Here is a 16,420-nt window from a genome sequence, read left to right as displayed (position 1 = left end):
ATAATGAAACAGCATTGATGCATAGTAATCACATATTTGGTGTTTATTAATGTTGATCAAGCGTAGGTTTGGTAAATTGCGTCAGTCCCATTCCTGATGCTTCACCCCTCCTTGTGTTTGGAAAATTCCATTAATTTTCACCCATTATTTTTGCTCAGCATTCTGTTTGGTAGTGCAATGACAATAAAATCTATTTGATAGAGCACTGGGAAAAAAACAAGACAACTATAAAAAGGTAATCTAGTCTACTTAATGTGCCACCTGGCACCTGTGTGTGTAGATAGTCCAACTGTAGTACAAAATGCATACCTCATAAACGTATTTCAAAGGTTTCATTAACGGTGTGGATGCAGAAATAGACTGGCACTCCTCCAATTGGGCTTCAGAGGAAGATAAAGAGGAGGGGCGGGACAGGGAGGGGGAAAGCAGTGGAATGGAGGAAGAAAGATATACAGGAAAGATAGGAGAGGGGTAAGAATGAAATATTTGATTGGGGAATTCTGGGAGCTCAGTCCCATCAGCGGGATACCCCTGGGAAGCATAACCACAACCCTGCAGCTGCACACACACCACACACAGAAACCCACGCAAACACACGCACACCGCATATATCAAACCCAGCAGCAGCAGTTCCAGGGAGTGGCTGGATTCTTTGGAGGGGGTCTGCTGAGGGTAGCAGAGGGGGAGCTTTCTGCCCATTGCAGAGTCGGCAGTGTACCGCTAGCAGACCTCTTGTAAACGCCACGAGAGGAATTCATCCTGGCACTGTCAGACTGAGACACTGATACTGATAACTGCTCATGCACATGGAGTCACAGAGCTACACCACTACAGTATATTGCACAAGTAGGAATAAGTGTTACACTGTAAGTCTGAATAGTGGAAATGCTTACTACCACACTCACACGATGTGGACCACAATGTGGTAATCAGGTTAGTGGGTGCTGCTTAGCATATTCTATATCCTTTTTTTACTCTATGCTTATTTCCTTGGAGAAACCAAGCAATCCAAATCAGGGTAGAGGAAACAACCAAAAAAATCCCTTTCTAGCTCTAGTGTATCTGCATTGACCCCTCCCTTCATCTCTCTCACTCCCTTTCTCCCACTCATTCCACTTCTCCCTCTTAATTCACCTCTCTCCCTCTCTTTTCTTGGCGTCAGTTTGATGGAGTATCTTTTCATTTCTTTGGTTCTCAGCAACAGCCTATCCCACACGCTTATGCACACTTACTATCCTAGTGTCCGGTGTCTAGTGTTTTGTGTCTAGTGTGTGAGTGTGTGAAAGAGACCCTGCCTATAGCTGCTGATACCCTGGATTTTTAAGATCGTTCATTTCGAGGTAAGAGATGACCACAGGCTTCGCCCCGTTTGTTAGAGACCCCAGAATCCTGCGTTCCTTGGATGAGATAATTCATGTTTTATTGTTTGATAGATATTATGGGCCGATGGGGACTTGCTGTTTATATGTGTTAAGCATTGTAATTGCTATTGGTTGCAATTGTTTCCTTGAAACAGATCATTTACCCCATTTTAACTGCAATCTGTGTGATTTAAGAATGTATTCTCAGGCATTCTGACTGTATTGTGTGTGAAGTATCTATACCTTACAAGGGCCATGGCTTGGTAACACGTTGAGCATTAAAGCCACTTAACTTCAGTATCTCAAGGATGACATGTTCACACGAGAGTAGGGTACTACATTAAACTGGAGAGACTGTAACTAAGAACAATTCAAAGTAAACCTTGTTAAAAGTTTCTAAACGATTATTTGCCTGCACTGGAAAGGCCTTTCGGCAACTTTGGTAATTGTATAGAAATGTGACTGTCACCCTAATAAGGAAGATGTCAGCTAATGCACATGGCCAAAGGGTTGAAGGGCAGTTATTTTGATCGGTGTACACGTGCAAAATAGCTGCACGTAAGGATGCAGGCTTGTCTGTCTGTGCATTTGTTTGTGTATCCTGAGCAGCTGCTGAATTTGTTTGGCTGGGTAGTGTACCTTTCCCTGTGTGGGTGACAGCCTATTGGTCTCAGGTTGAATCAGGGCCAGAGGAGCTGCTGACTGCAAAAGCAATGTTACATCTAAAATGAGAAGGAGAGATAGCACAGATGTAATATATTACAGTCACACAAATACAATACGTACTGAAGTAAAGGCCTACTACTGCACAATTTCAGTAAAGACAATCAGACAGAGGAAAAATATTGCGACTAAATGACACCTACATGTAACTAACTGTACAGTATTAGTGTGCCCCGGGAGTCTTTAACCTGGGCTGAATAGAAATCGAAATGAGTAATTTCCCCAACCATTCACCATTAGAGGCGGCTTGGGAATCAGGTTGAAGTTTATTGTCGTGAATCTGGAAACAGAACCTAGTGTTTTCCGTTAGATGGGTCAGCTACAAATTCAAAATCAGCTACAACGTAAAAACGAATAAAAACAAAAATGTGCTTTTTCATTTTAATTTAGGTTAGGGTTATGTTTAAAATGAGATTTGATGACTTTGTGGCTGTGCCAGCTAGTGACCACTCTGCAGAGCCGCCTTCAGGGCAGGATTCATGACAATAAATACCAATGTGCTCTTGGGAAGGACATTACACTAAATCAGCTCTGTCACGTCAGGGTCCTAAGAGTCATGGGGTATTCCTTCTTCACACAGTCTGCTAATAGTGTGGCATGCCTGGTAGAGAACAATATTTCTCCCCTGTGTTAATGGACAGACATAGCACACACACACACACGCACACGCACGCACGCACGCACGCACGCACGCACGCACGCACGCTCCCACACACACACACACACACACACACACACACACACACACACACACACACCTACTTCATGCTCTACCCCACCCTGCTGACGCACACCTCTATTTGTCTTTTTAATGTTTATTGAATGTGCATGTTCTTTTCTCTCCTCAATGTGATCCATTAGAGAGAGAGCATACAACAGATGCATCTTTCATACAGGGTTTTGGTTGACAGCAAGCACCTACACGGGTGTCTTGTTGCAGCTCATTGTATGTCGTCGGTAACGTTGTGTTCACAACGAAGAGCACAATGTACCAGTGGAAGCCCATGTTTTCATTGGCAAACAGTAATGTAGGGAATATATTTCATCAATGGAGAACATACAATGAACTATTCTGAACAGGCAATTGTTGTGTTTGTAGTTTGATGATCTTTAATATGATCTTTGTAATGTTGTCATGGATGAATTAGGAATCTCTTCCATGCCTGTCAGTCCAGTTACATAATGTTTATTTTGTTCGACACCAGGCTCTGAGTTTGACGGCCACCCCCAGCAGCTACGGGTCCAGAGACTCCATCATCAGGCGCAGCTGGAAGAGGGAGAAAGACAAGTAGCGAGATAGGTAACCGAGGGGTGAAGAGGAATGGGGTGGATAGTAATGATCATTAACGCAGACACATCTCCGGTAGAGTTCATGTCCATTCCTGGTTTGAATGTATACTACATCCCTGATGCCACCCAAACAACACTAGGTTTGTCAGGTTCCTTCCTGCTTATCAGACAGTATACAGTAGCCTATGCATGTAGTGTAACCATTAGCAACATCTCTATAGGTTTCCGATCAGTAATATGGTAGGGGATTCAGTCTGCATTATGTTTCGTTTCCCGGTTAATAATTACCTTGCAGTTAAGCTAATGTGGATCTGTTTCCATGAGGTCGCTGTGTTGTCTGTTTGTTCTGCAGCTGGGCTCCAGAGCACACCAGCCAGGGCAGCTGGGGGAAGAAGCGTTCTTCTCTGGGGCTGAACGAAGGTGCGAGCATGCGCTGCTCCACCCTCCTGTGTATCCTGGCGGGGGTGCTGCTGTACCTAGTGCTGGGGGCTGTGGTGTTCCAGGCCCTAGAGGCTCCTCGTGAGCAGGACCAGCACACGCAGCTGCAGGACACACGCAGATCGTTCCTGGAGAACTACACCTGCGTCAGCCCAGACATCCTGCAGGCTCTCATAGAGGTACATTACATAAAGAGAACAAACAGATACATATGACGGGGATATCAGGCTTTCAGGTTGTCATTCCCTCTCACTTTAACTCACTTCCTGACCTGACTATGTCTCCCATCCCAGGAAGTGGCAGATGCAGTGGGAACGGGGGTGGATCCTAGCAGCAACTCCTCTACTTTCACCAGCCAATGGGACTTGGCTAGTGCCTTCTTCTTCTCTGGGACCATCATCACCACCATTGGTAGGTCAGCAGCCTGATCTCCCCTATGTTTACTCAATTGTGACACACTGACTCTACCTATCCCAATCCTAAAGCTCTACAACCCATCATCCTCAGGTTTTGGGAACATCTCCCCGAAGACGGAATGGGGGCAGCTGTTCTGTATCTTCTATGCCCTGGTGGGGATCCCTCTGTTTGGTATCCTGCTGGCTGGAGTTGGAGACCATCTGGGGACTGGGCTAAGGAAGGCCATCCTCAAAATAGAGTTCATCTTAGCGGTGAGACACTCAACAGTAGCTGTTTGGCTGAACGTGTTTCCTCTGTCTTTTTCAGTCTATCAGTATTTCAGTCTCTTCATTTCTTTCATTCCTCTTTTTCATGTTTTCCTCTCTCTCCCTCAGAAATGGAAGGTCAGTCCTACTATTGTTCGTGTCATCTCAGCTGTCCTCTCCATCCTGTTGGGGGTAGCCATTTTTGTTGCTGTGCCAACGCTGGTGTTTCAGGAGGTGGAGAAATGGACTCTCCTGGAGGCTTCCTACTTTGTTGTCATCACTCTGACTACAGTGGGCTTTGGAGACTATGTTGCAGGTACTTTCACCACTGCATTTTGGGATTGGGTCAAGGAATCTGTCTCAAAAGGTCAAAACTCTCTTTTCATTGTTGAAACTCTCTTTTCATTGTTGAAACTCTCTTTTCATTGTTGAAACTCTCTTTTCATTGTTGAAACTCTCTTTTCATTGCTGAAACTCTCTTTTCATTGCTGAAACTCTCTTTTCATTGCTGAAACTCTCTTTTCATTGTTGAAACTCTCTTTTCATTGCTGAAACTCTTTCATTGTTAAACCTCTTTTCATTTCACAGACACATACTCGTCTGCTTCTCCAGATGTAGTTCCCACTGTGTTTTTAATTTGTATTGAACCTTTATTTAACGAGGCAAGTCAGTGTTAGGGCACTAAACAGTCCGGTCAGGAGTGATAAAATACAGTCAGTCACCAAACTGGCCACTTCCTTTATTCAAGTTTTCAGGCAACGTAGTCTGTAATGTTCATTCTTGTGAGATTAACAGCACGCCTTCCACGTGTAAACTAACCTGTAGACGTGTAAAGTTGCTGATTCTCCATTGTCTATACTTGTAAACCCCTATCTATCCTTATCCTCTTGCTTATCTCTGTCAGGTGATAGCGGAGATGGTGGGAAAGACCACTGGTACAAGCCTCTGGTGTGGTTCTGGATCCTGCTGGGCCTGGCCTACTTTGCCTCTATCCTGTCCATGATTGCAAACTGGCTTCGGGTCCTGTCCAAGAAGACCAGGGCTGAGGTGGGGGGCCGGAATGGGAGAGTACAAGCTTAAAGCAAATGGGCTGCACCATACATTTGATGTCACCTACAGCCACCTTGTTTTCTTCTATGATCCTCCCTTCCTCTCTCATCAACTCTCTTTTTTCTGTTGTGACTTTTATTAAATGCACTTTAAATAAATTGTAACTTGATTTGATCTCTTTCCTCTCTCTCTTCCCAGATGGAGGAGCTCAGAGCCCGTACCACTGACTGGGGTCAGAACATCCAGAACATGTCCGTGGACTTCCGCATGCCAGACGACCCCTTCAAACGACGGAGGCGAAAGCATCGCCATGGTCCTCGCAGCCGGGGCCATGGGGCGGGTCATGTGTCTGGGACCAGGGCCCCTGGGGAGGGGGACAGGGTGACGGGGAATGGCCAGCTGAACAGCCAATCAGAGACTGGATCGTCCTCATACTCTTACTCCTCGAACGATTCCGAGTCGGGGTCAGGGTCTGAGACAGGGTCAGAGGCCACACAGTCGGAGCGGGTAGTAGAGGGTAAAGAGAAGGTTGTCGATAAGGAGAACGCCTTCCCAGAAGCCCTGTATTCCCAGCCTCTGGACTACTTTGGAGAGAATCTGGCATACATTGATGAGTCCTCAGACGCAGTGAGTGGGAAATTACATTTGGATCCCCTATTGGATTCAGCACAGCCCATCTCTGCACGCTCACGTAAGCCCAAGAGGAGACGGCCCAGAAGACCACCCCCAGAGAAGATCCCCAAAATCAGCCCTACCAAGCCTGAGAAAAAAGAGCCAAATGGAGACATACCCCCTGAAAATCCCCCGCCCCCTCCACCAAAGGATGGATGAACTAAATGCTCAAGCGTGAGTTTGTATGTCAGGTAAATGAACAGGAACTCTACTGGTGGCAGCCAAATTCTCCCATTGGGAGAGCTTAACAATCTGACTAACCGGGGGGGTTTGTTTCCAGAGCATGTTGAAAGTGGATGGAAGGGAAGAAAAAGAAGGAGTGTTGTGAGAAGAACTGAACCTGATAGATATGTTTTATTCACTGCACTGTTCATGTTTTCTAAACATAGTTTGAGTGTGTGTATGTCGTAATATGCCTGATTCTAATATGGACTCGGCCTTGATGTAATAGTAAAGTGACTTATTCAAATAATCCTAACAAAATTTAATCACCGTCACCACACTGACCTGACCTGAGGTTGCCTTGGTAGGGTTTTAATAACGTTTTTAACGTGCCCCTCATGTTTGTTTGAGCACTCCCTACTGGGCAATCATGGAACTGCACAGCCCTGTTTCCTCTGGATAGAATCTGCAGTGAAGCACACAGTTTCTAACTCTGAATCAATCCCTATTGCTTTCGTCTTTACGGGGGAAAAAATGCCTTACGACAATAACTCTACCATGATGAATTTGCCCCAAATGTCTGGAGACCAAACTTTAGTAAACAAAGCTTTTGGTCTATAATAGGACAATTCAAGGCAGGAGTAAATCCTGTCTCTGCCAATAACCACATCAGGTCTTGCATGACCTAGCCTAAGTATTACAGTACTGACTTTACTCATGTGTGCACTGTGTACAGCATATGCCATTGTATAAATTGTTCTGAGTATTATTCTTCAAATGTATTGCACAAAACTGTCATGTAAAATAAACCTTTAAAAAAAGATTTTCCAGCATTTTTATTATTTTCCTGAGGAAGACGAAAAACAAACTTCAGAGTGATTTGTTTTATTGCGAAGGTTTTATCAAGTTTAATACATTCATAAACATGACTGTCAGTAAATTAAGGACAATGTATACACAGGGACACAATGAGCAGGAATAACAAGTCATTGAGAATTATATTGCAGACATCCTTCTTCTCTTAGTTCCTCAATTAAATAACTACATACGTGAAATGAGAAAAACATATATTATGTCTTAGCAACCATTTGCACTTATGAACACTTAAAGGGGCAATCTGTAGTTTAAACAATAGCAATGGGGACCTTCCCGCCTCTGTTTTTGGCAAAAAGCTGAGTGATGGCCCTGGAGAAATGTGAGCACTCTCAAATGTTTATTTTTATTTTTATTTCACCTTTATTTAACCAGGTAGGCTAGTTGAGAACAAGTTCTCATTTGCAACTGCGACCTGGCCAAGATAAAGCATAGCAGTGTGAACAGACAACACAGAGTTACACATGGAGTAAACAATTAGCAAGTCAATAACACAGTAGAAAAAAATGGGCAGTCTATATACAATGTGTGCAAAAGGCATGCGGAGGTAGGCGAATAATACAATTTTGCAGATTAACACTGGAGTGATAAATGATCAGATGGGCATGTACAGGTAGAGATATTGGTGTGCAAAAGAGCAGAAAAGTAAATAAATAAAAACAGTATAAAAACAGTATGGGAATGAGGTAGGTGAAAAAGGGTGAGCTATTTACCTATAGACTATGTACAGCTGCAGCGATCGGTTAGCTGCTCGGATAGCTGATGTTTGAAGTTGGTGAGGGAGATAAAAGTCTCCAACTTCAGCGATTTTTGCAATTCGTTCCAGTCACAGGCAGCAGAGTACTGGAACGAAAGGCGGCCAAATGAGGTGTTGGCTTTAGGGATGATCAGTGAGATACACCTGCTGGAGCGCGTGCTACGGATGGGTGTTGCCATCGTGACCAGTGAGCTGAGATAAGGCGGAGCTTTACCTAGCATGGACTTGTAAATGACCTGGAGCCAGTGGGTCTGGCGACGAATATGTAGTGAGGGCCAGCCGACTAGAGCATACAAGTCGCAGTGGTGGGTGGTATAAGGTGCTTTAGTGACAAAACGGATGGCACTGTGATAGACTGCATCCAGTTTGCTGAGTAGAGTGGTGGAAGCCATTTTGTAGATGACATCGCCGAAGTCGAGGATCGGTAGGATAGTCAGTTTTACTAGGGTAAGCTTGGCAGCGTGAGTGAAGGAGGCTTTGTTGTGGAATAGAAAGCCGACTCTGGATTTGATTTTTGATTGGAGATGTTTGATGTGAGTCTGGAAGGAGAGTTTGCAGTCTAGCCAGACACCTAGGTACTTATAGATGTCCACATATTCAAGGTTGGAACCATCCAGGGTGGTGATGCTAGTCGGGCATGCGGGTGCGGGCAGCGATCGGTTGAAAAGCATGCATTTGGTTTTACTCGCGTTTAAGAGCAGTTGGAGGCCACGGAAGGAGTGCTGTATGGCATTGAAGCTCGTTTGGAGGTTTGATAGCACAGTGTCCAATGACGGGCCGAAAGTATATAGAATGGTGTCGTCTGCGTAGAGGTGGATCAGGGAATCGCCCGCAGCAAGAGCAACATCATTGATATATACAGAGAAAAGAGTCGGCCCGAGAATTGAACCCTGTGGCACCCCCATAGAGACTGCCAGAGGACCGGACAGCATGCCCTCTGATTTGACACACTGAACTCTGTCTGCAAAGTAATTGGTGAACCAGGCAAGGCAGTCATCCGAAAAACCGAGGCTGTTGAGTCTGCCGATAAGAATTTGGTGATTGACAGAGTCGAAAGCCTTGGCGAGGTCGATGAAGACGGCTGCACAGTACTGTCTTTTATTGATGGCGGTTATGATATCATTTAGTACCTTGAGTGTGGCTGAGGTGCACCCGTGACCAGCTCGGAAACCAGATTGCACAGCGGAGAAGGTACGGTGGGATTCGAGATGGTCAGTGACCTGTTTGTTGACTTGGCTTTCGAAGACCTTAGATAGGCAGGGCAGGATGGATATAGGTCTATAGCAGTTTGGGTCCAGGGTGTCTCCTCCTTTGAAGAGGGGGATGACTGCGGCAGCTTTACAATCCTTGGGGATCTCAGACGATATGAAAGAGAGGTTGAACAGGCTGGTAATAGGGGTTGCGACAATGGCGGCAGATAGTTTCAGAAATAGCGGGTCCAGATTGTCAAGCCCAGCTGATTTGTACGGGTCCAGGTTTTGCAGCTCTTTCAGAACATCTGCTATCTGGATTTGGGTAAAGGAGAACCTGGAGAGGCTTGGGTGAGGAACTACGGGGGGGCGGAGCTGTTGGCCGAGGTTGGAGTAGCCAGGCGGAAGGCATGGCCAGCCGTTGAGAAGTGCTTATTGAAGTTTTCGATAATCATGGATTTATCGGTGGAGACCGTGTTTCCTAGCCTCAGTGCAGTGGGCAGCTGGGAGGAGGTGCTCTTGTTCTCCATGGACTTCACAGTGTCCCAGAACTTTTGGAGTTGGAGCTACAGGATGCAAACTTTTGCCTGAAGAAGCTGGCCTTAGCTTTCCTGACTGACTGCGTGTATTGGTTCCTGACTTCCTGAACAGTTGCATATCACGGGGGCTATTCGATGCTATTGCAGTCCGCCACAGGATGTTTTTGTGCTGGTCGAGGGCAGTCAGGTCTGGAGTGAACCAAGGGCTGTATCTGTTCTTGGTTCTGCATTTTTGAACGGAGCATGCTTATCCAAAATGGTGAGGAAGTTACTTTTAAAGAATGACCAGGCATCCTCAACTGACGGGATGAGGTCAATGTCCTTCCAGGATACACGGGCCAGGTCGATTAGAAAGGCCTGCTCACAGAAGTGTTTTAGGGAGCGTTTGACAGTGATGAGGGGTGGTCGTTTGACTGCGGCTCCGTGGCGGATACAGGCGATGAGGCAGTGATCGCTGAGATCCTGGTTGAAGACAGCGGAGGTATATTTGGAGGGCCAGTTGGTCAGGATGACGTCTATGAGGGTGCCCTTGTTTACAGAGTTAGGGTTGTACCTGGTGGGTTCCTTGATGATTTGCGTGAGATTGAGGGCATCTAGCTTAGATTGTAGGACTGCCGGGGTGTTAAGCATATCCCAGTTTAGGTCACCTAACAGAACAAACTCTGAAGCTAGATGGGGGGGCGATCAATTCACAAATGGTGTCCAGGGCACAGCTGGGAGCTGACTGGGGTCGGTAGCAGGCGGCAACAGTGAGAGACTTGTTTCTGGAGAGAGTAATTTTCAAAATTAGTAGTTCAAACTGTTTGGGTATGGACCTGGAAAGTATGACATTACTTTGCAGGCTATCTCTGCAGTAGACTGCGACTCCGCCCCCTTTGGCAGTTCTATCTTGACGGAAGATGTTATAGTTGGGTATGGAAATCTCTGAATTTTTGGTGGCCTTCCTGAGCCAGGATTCAGACACGGCAAGGACATCAGGGTTAGCAGAGTGTGCTAAAGCAGTGAGTAAAACAAACTTAGGGAGGAGGCTTCTGATGTTGACATGCATAAAACCAAGACTTTTTCGATCACAGAAGTCAACAAATGAGGGTGCCTGGGGACATGCAGGGCCTGGGTTTACCTCCACATCACCCGCGGAACAGAGAAGGAGTAGTATGAGGGTGCGGCTAAAGGCTATCAAAACTGGTCGCCTAGAGCGTTGGGGGCAGAGGATAAGAGGAGCAGGTTTCTGGGCATGGTAGAATATATTCAGGGCATAATGCGCAGACAGGGGTATGGTGGGGTGCGGGTACAGCGGAGGTAAGCCCAGGCACTGGGTGATGATGAGAGAGGTTGTATCTCTGGACATGCTGGTTGTAATGGGTGAGGTCACCGCATGTGTGGGGGGTGGGACAAAGGAGGTAACAGGGGTATGCAGAGTGGATCTAGGGGCTCCATTGTGAACTAAAACAATGATAACTAACCTGAACAACAGTATACAAGGCATATTGACATTTGGGAGAGACATACCGCGAGGCATACAGTAATCACAGGTGTTGAATTGGGAAAGCTAGCTAAAAACAGTAGGCGAGGCTAATCAGCTAGCACAACAAACAGCAGGTAAAATGGCGTTGACTAGGCAACTGGGACGACAGATAAAACAAACAAGCAGAATGGAGTACCGTGATTAATAGACAGAGCTAAGAATGCAAGGACTGACCATCCGAAATATCTAGTTTTGAGGCTATACTACGTTGAAGCTTACATTTTGGATTATGATAGGGTATGACAGTTGAATGAAGCTCATGAGGCATTTATAAGTATATTCTTCAAGAATCAATGGGTACATATCATTCATTTCTATGTCCAAAAATGTATGCAACAGGAAATTCAAATTGGGAAGTAAATTGTAAAGAAGATATACATAATTTGTTAGACCCCATGTAGTTCATACTCACTGATATACTGTAGGTTGTTGATCCTCTGGATGTGAGACATATCCTGCCTCTGTCCTATGTTCACAGAGGAGTCAGGAATGGGAAGGGTGTTTTTCCCCCTCTTTCTCAATTGAGAAGGCAGTCCTAAAAATAAAAGAGAGACAAAGTTGAAAAAAACCTTCAGACATGAACCATTCAAACCCTCTCCCTGGCTCAGACTTACAGCTGAGGTAACCCCCGACCTCAGCCTGACCTTACTGTCCAGGGATAGAGGACAATTCCCACCTCTGTGCTCGGGGTCTTTCTGGAACTCACTCCAGGCCTGGGTCATCTGACCTTGAGCAGCTAATTAAAGGCTCTACCAGCGAGCAGCAGAACCCCCACATGGACTGTGCTTTAGCTGTTCCCAAGAGGGCAGGTTGGGGTATCTGTAAACTCCTGTCCTCCACTCCAACTCACAACCTGACCTCTCACCCATGGTCCCTTCTGTCCACCACTCTGGACTTCCCAACTGGTGTTAGTGCATCACTGACCATAAAACCACTATTCACCTTCAATTTCCTTCTTGCACTGTTGTGTGTGTGTGTATGTCCTGTGTGGTGTGGCAATAAACTTGTCACCTTGAGGAATATATTCCCAATTGATCTTGACATACTGGTCTCTGTCACTCCTGGTGTGTTTGTGGTAGAAGCCCAGTGCGTGGAGGAGCTCATGCGGAACGATGCCGTAGTAGACCCAGCGGTACACATCCAGAGAAAGTTCCTGTTATGCTCCATTTCTCCCCAGTAGAGACCAGCATCTACAAGGGGAGCGATATCCACTTTGGAGCTCAACAGCATGCTGCAGTCGAGCCTTCGCCCGAAGGGTTTTTACATCAGTGCACAGCTGGGGTTTGACCTGCAAAAAGTGGCTCTCAACTCACCCAGTTTTACTTTGAACGTCGATGTGGCCACTCCAGGGAACGCAGCGAATGCAGGTTCTAGTGTGAAATGATTTCATGGCCATCAATAATAGCCTTTTCAGAGTCATGTGCGATGAAGAACATCTGCCTCGCTTATGTTATTACATCATAACTTGTGTTATTACATCATAACTTCAGGTTATATGTGATCATGGCTTAATAACACACTTTATAAAAACAATCCAATAATGATTTCCCCTTACAGAAGTAATAGTCTATGACAGGGGTAGGCAACCCTGGTCCTGGAATGTCGCAGGGGATTCATTTTCTTTGCTTTATCCGACCTGGAAGAGGTGTGTTGAATTTAGGCATTCACTGAACTGATCAGTTAGCTCAGTTGGTCAGGTGGAGTGCCTAGTTGGAACAAAATCCTGCAGTGCCTGCAGCACTCCAGGAACAGGGTTTCCTACCACTGGTCTATGATATATGGCACCTCCTCCAGTCCAGATGAGGATTTGCTCCATCTGAAGTAGTTGCTCGTTGTCCCAAAACTTCATCACGTTTCTGGTCCATCTCCCTCCATTAGCATGTGGTTCATCCCTTGGTGCAAAGAGTTGAGTGGATCACATAATGAAGATATGGGTTGTAGATGCCATCTTAATCAGATACTGACTTGTTAGCTTATGAGTAAATCATATTTGTTTGCCTCAAGGATCTTTGTAGCGATGTCTAATGTGTTTCACGTTTCAGTCGTGACATCTGAACAGGAGTATACGGTTATATATGGAAGCTGTCTCTCCGCAGTATTTCAATCTTTCTTGCTAGTTCAACATTGCGTCTAGGGTTTGTAATTTGGACTAATCATATGTAAATGTTCAATATACAGTAGACTTGATTGTTATATAGCAGCGAACAGTATGGTACATTTCGAGTGAAGACCTCCTCAATGTGCCATTCCTGGAGGGGAGACAATCTCAGAGTGAGTGAGGGATTCTGAACACAAGAGTGATTTGAGTTAAGATAGGAGCTCAGCAGTGCTGAAGGTTACATCTCTTACCAGGGGAGAGCAGCAGCAGGGTCGAGATGGTGAAGATGAGGCTCTGGTCCATGTTCCCTCAGTGTGTGGAGATGCTCAGAGAGGATCAGGTGTAAGCAGGTGTGTGAGATAGACGATAGATTTTATACAACCACACAGGGAGTGGGCTTAGGCCTTATGTCAACACTTTGGGCCTAAAAACAAGCCTTTCAGTAGAGGGATAACTGCAGTAATCTCACTTATCCATTCAGTCACTGACTTAGGATACTTTAGGACAGTGTTTCCCAACTCCAGTCCTCGAGTACCCCTAACAACACACACATTTTTGTTGTAGCCCAGGACAAGCACACCTGATTCAACTCATTGAGGGCCTGATGATTAGTTGACAAGTTGAATCAGGTGTGGCTGTCCAGGGCTGCTGCTGTTGGGGGTACTCGAGGACACCAACGTGGGAAACACTGCTTTAGGGTATATAGTTCTACAAGGACAGGTTGTGGAGTTGCGATAGCTATGTTTTTCTTGAATAGTCTTAAAATGTAATTCATCAGATTACAAACACTAGGCATCTACAATTTCTAAGTAAAGTTGGACATTTAGGAGTAGGAAGTTGGCAAAGCTTTCATTCAGACATTAAAATAATTATTAAAGAAGACACAGCTAATGTATAGAATGCATTAATAAATTAATTAAGTGCTGAATATTTTACCAGAATTAGGTGCATTTAACATATTAACATAAATCTGAACTGTAAAGCAGCACTTTACTGATTAAAACACCCTTGAGTCTAGGATTGTAATGTTAGTGAGAGTCTTCTTTCCATAGAGGGGTGATATTTGTTTGTAGTAATTATTTGTAGGCCAAACCGTTCTACAGACGATTTTGTGAGAGGACTGATTTTCGGGATGTCTCATGGTCTGACAAACACAGCTCTGGCTCTGTCACCTTTCACTGCATTAGCAGAATAATACAAATCCCCATAAGAATCCGTCAATTTAAGCTAGAGATATCTGTTCATTGGCATTGGATGTGTCTCAATCCACCGCATCTGCCGATCCCATTTCTATAGCCTAATCATGCATCTGACACACTGGGTGTACTGTAGACCCAAAGTGATGATAAAAAGCACAAGCCACACTGTTTCGTAAATAATGTCCTAATATTTTTAGTAAATGGCCTTTGTTTTTATCATATCAAAAGTAAATTTAGAAATGTTGAAACAACCTTACTTTAAAGGCTAATGCGCTAAATTAAAACTTTGCCATGACCGGCACCAGAATGAATTAGCTGCTATCCGAATCTATTCGGTATTTAGGTCTAAAGGTTGACTGATGAACTCTCGGACTTCGTGGTGGCACTGATAAACTGTTGAGCCTGCATGCGCAGTAAAGTCTGTGACCTTGCGCTCGACAACACGAACGTAGACGTCACCACAGACAGGCTGGCACATATACTGGCAATGTAATCAAGATACCACCAGAGAGCGCTACAATATCAATCAAATCGAATCAAATCAAAATGTATTAGTCACACGCGACGAATACAACAGGTGTAGGTAGACCTTACAATGAAATGTTTACTTATGAGACCCTAACCAACAATGCAGTAAAAAAAAAAAAATACGAATAAGAACTAAAAGTAACAAGTCAATTAAGGAGCAGCAGCAAAATAACAATAGCGAGACTATTTACAGGGGGGTACTGGTCAATTTGCGGGGGCACCGATTAGTCGTGGTAATTGAGGTAATATGTACATGTCGAAGTTATTAAAGCGACTACAACTAAGAAATAGTACAATTAATAAATGCGGCAATTCAGATCCCCTGACATTGTAAATCTAAAAATAAATGATCAAATATCTCGGTCTTCTTTCTAAACATATACCATTGATGTAGTTAAAATTGTTGGCACTCAAAATCAATGCTGACTGTAAATTGTGCAATGGTGACAGCAGGTGTCTTATTCCACAATGATCCAATAATAACTAAGACATGTCATGTGACATGCCATGTAACAGTTATGTGTGTTTGGCTATTGGACGAGTAAAATTAAGATGATTCTTTCTCCATCCCGACACGACAGAGGTGTCTCCTATAGAGAGGTTGAACTTTTCCTCAGGCGACAAGGCCTTTTTCAAAACAACTTGATCACTTTGAGGGTCTCTCTCTTTCACCCGTTTCCCCATTTAAACTATGACCCGTTTCCCCATTTGTTCAGTTCACTCTTGGTTATTTAACCTTAGATGGACAAGAAAAGGCTGAAGCCACCCTGCCAATTAAAATCAGTAAATAATGAAACTCCTTTATATCTCTGCACTTGGCCTATAACCATTTAGCAGCAGACCCCCAACACTAACCCACAAACCTCTCCCTTGGCTCCCATATAACGTAATTAACTCTTAGGAAAAAGGTTTCCAAAAGGCTTCTTCGTCCATCACCATAGGAGAACACTGTTTGGTTCCTGGGAGAACCCTTTTTAGTTCCACATATAATCATTTTGGAACCCAAAAGGGTTTTTACCTGGAAGCAAAAAGGGTTATTCAAAGGGTTATTCTATTAGGTTCTAGATAGCACCTTATTTCTACAAGTGTAGGGGGTGAGGGGATGAAAAGTATTGAAAACAATTGGATGACTGGGCTACAGTAATAAGATACACGAGGTTGACTAAAACATCATGCAGCCCTTTTCCAATGTAGCACATGAGGAGTCCATGTATGACCTTGAATCCAACAACATCTCGTCTAAACATACCATATATGCTACCGTAGTGCTTCTAACACATGAATGTACATTATTATAACGTAATTATTTTATGATTGATGGGTTTGATTAAAGCATATTTAATGTCAAATAGG

General features: G+C 44.6%; 2 protein-coding genes across 2 annotated transcripts; one reads left to right on the top strand and one right to left on the bottom strand.

Annotated features, from left to right (window-relative positions):
• Positions 1-1,108: 1,108 nt before the first annotated feature.
• Positions 1,109-7,170, top strand: LOC118390370 (potassium channel subfamily K member 4-like). Its single transcript, XM_035780857.2, has 8 exons — positions 1,109-1,340; positions 3,290-3,384; positions 3,727-3,991; positions 4,106-4,223; positions 4,320-4,480; positions 4,604-4,790; positions 5,379-5,521; positions 5,723-7,170. The coding sequence occupies exons 3-8, from the start codon at positions 3,803-3,805 to the stop codon at positions 6,353-6,355; spliced, it is 1,431 nt and encodes a 476-aa protein (XP_035636750.1). The 5' UTR covers positions 1,109-1,340; positions 3,290-3,384; positions 3,727-3,802; the 3' UTR covers positions 6,356-7,170.
• Positions 7,171-10,534: 3,364 nt separating this feature from the next.
• Positions 10,535-12,632, bottom strand: LOC127906232 (astacin-like metalloprotease toxin 2). The gene is given in 3 exon segments (XM_052457530.1): positions 10,535-11,978; positions 12,185-12,432; positions 12,556-12,632. Coding segments are annotated over 3 exon segments (675 nt in total). The 3' UTR covers positions 10,535-11,628.
• Between the last annotated feature and the right edge of the window lie 3,788 nt (positions 12,633-16,420).

This window comes from Oncorhynchus keta, chromosome 11, assembly GCF_023373465.1.
Source record: "Oncorhynchus keta strain PuntledgeMale-10-30-2019 chromosome 11, Oket_V2, whole genome shotgun sequence".
In the NCBI taxonomy this organism is placed as follows: domain Eukaryota; kingdom Metazoa; phylum Chordata; class Actinopteri; order Salmoniformes; family Salmonidae; genus Oncorhynchus; species Oncorhynchus keta.
Note: the sequence above shows the minus strand (reverse complement) of the source record. Positions and strands in the feature narration are given on the sequence as shown.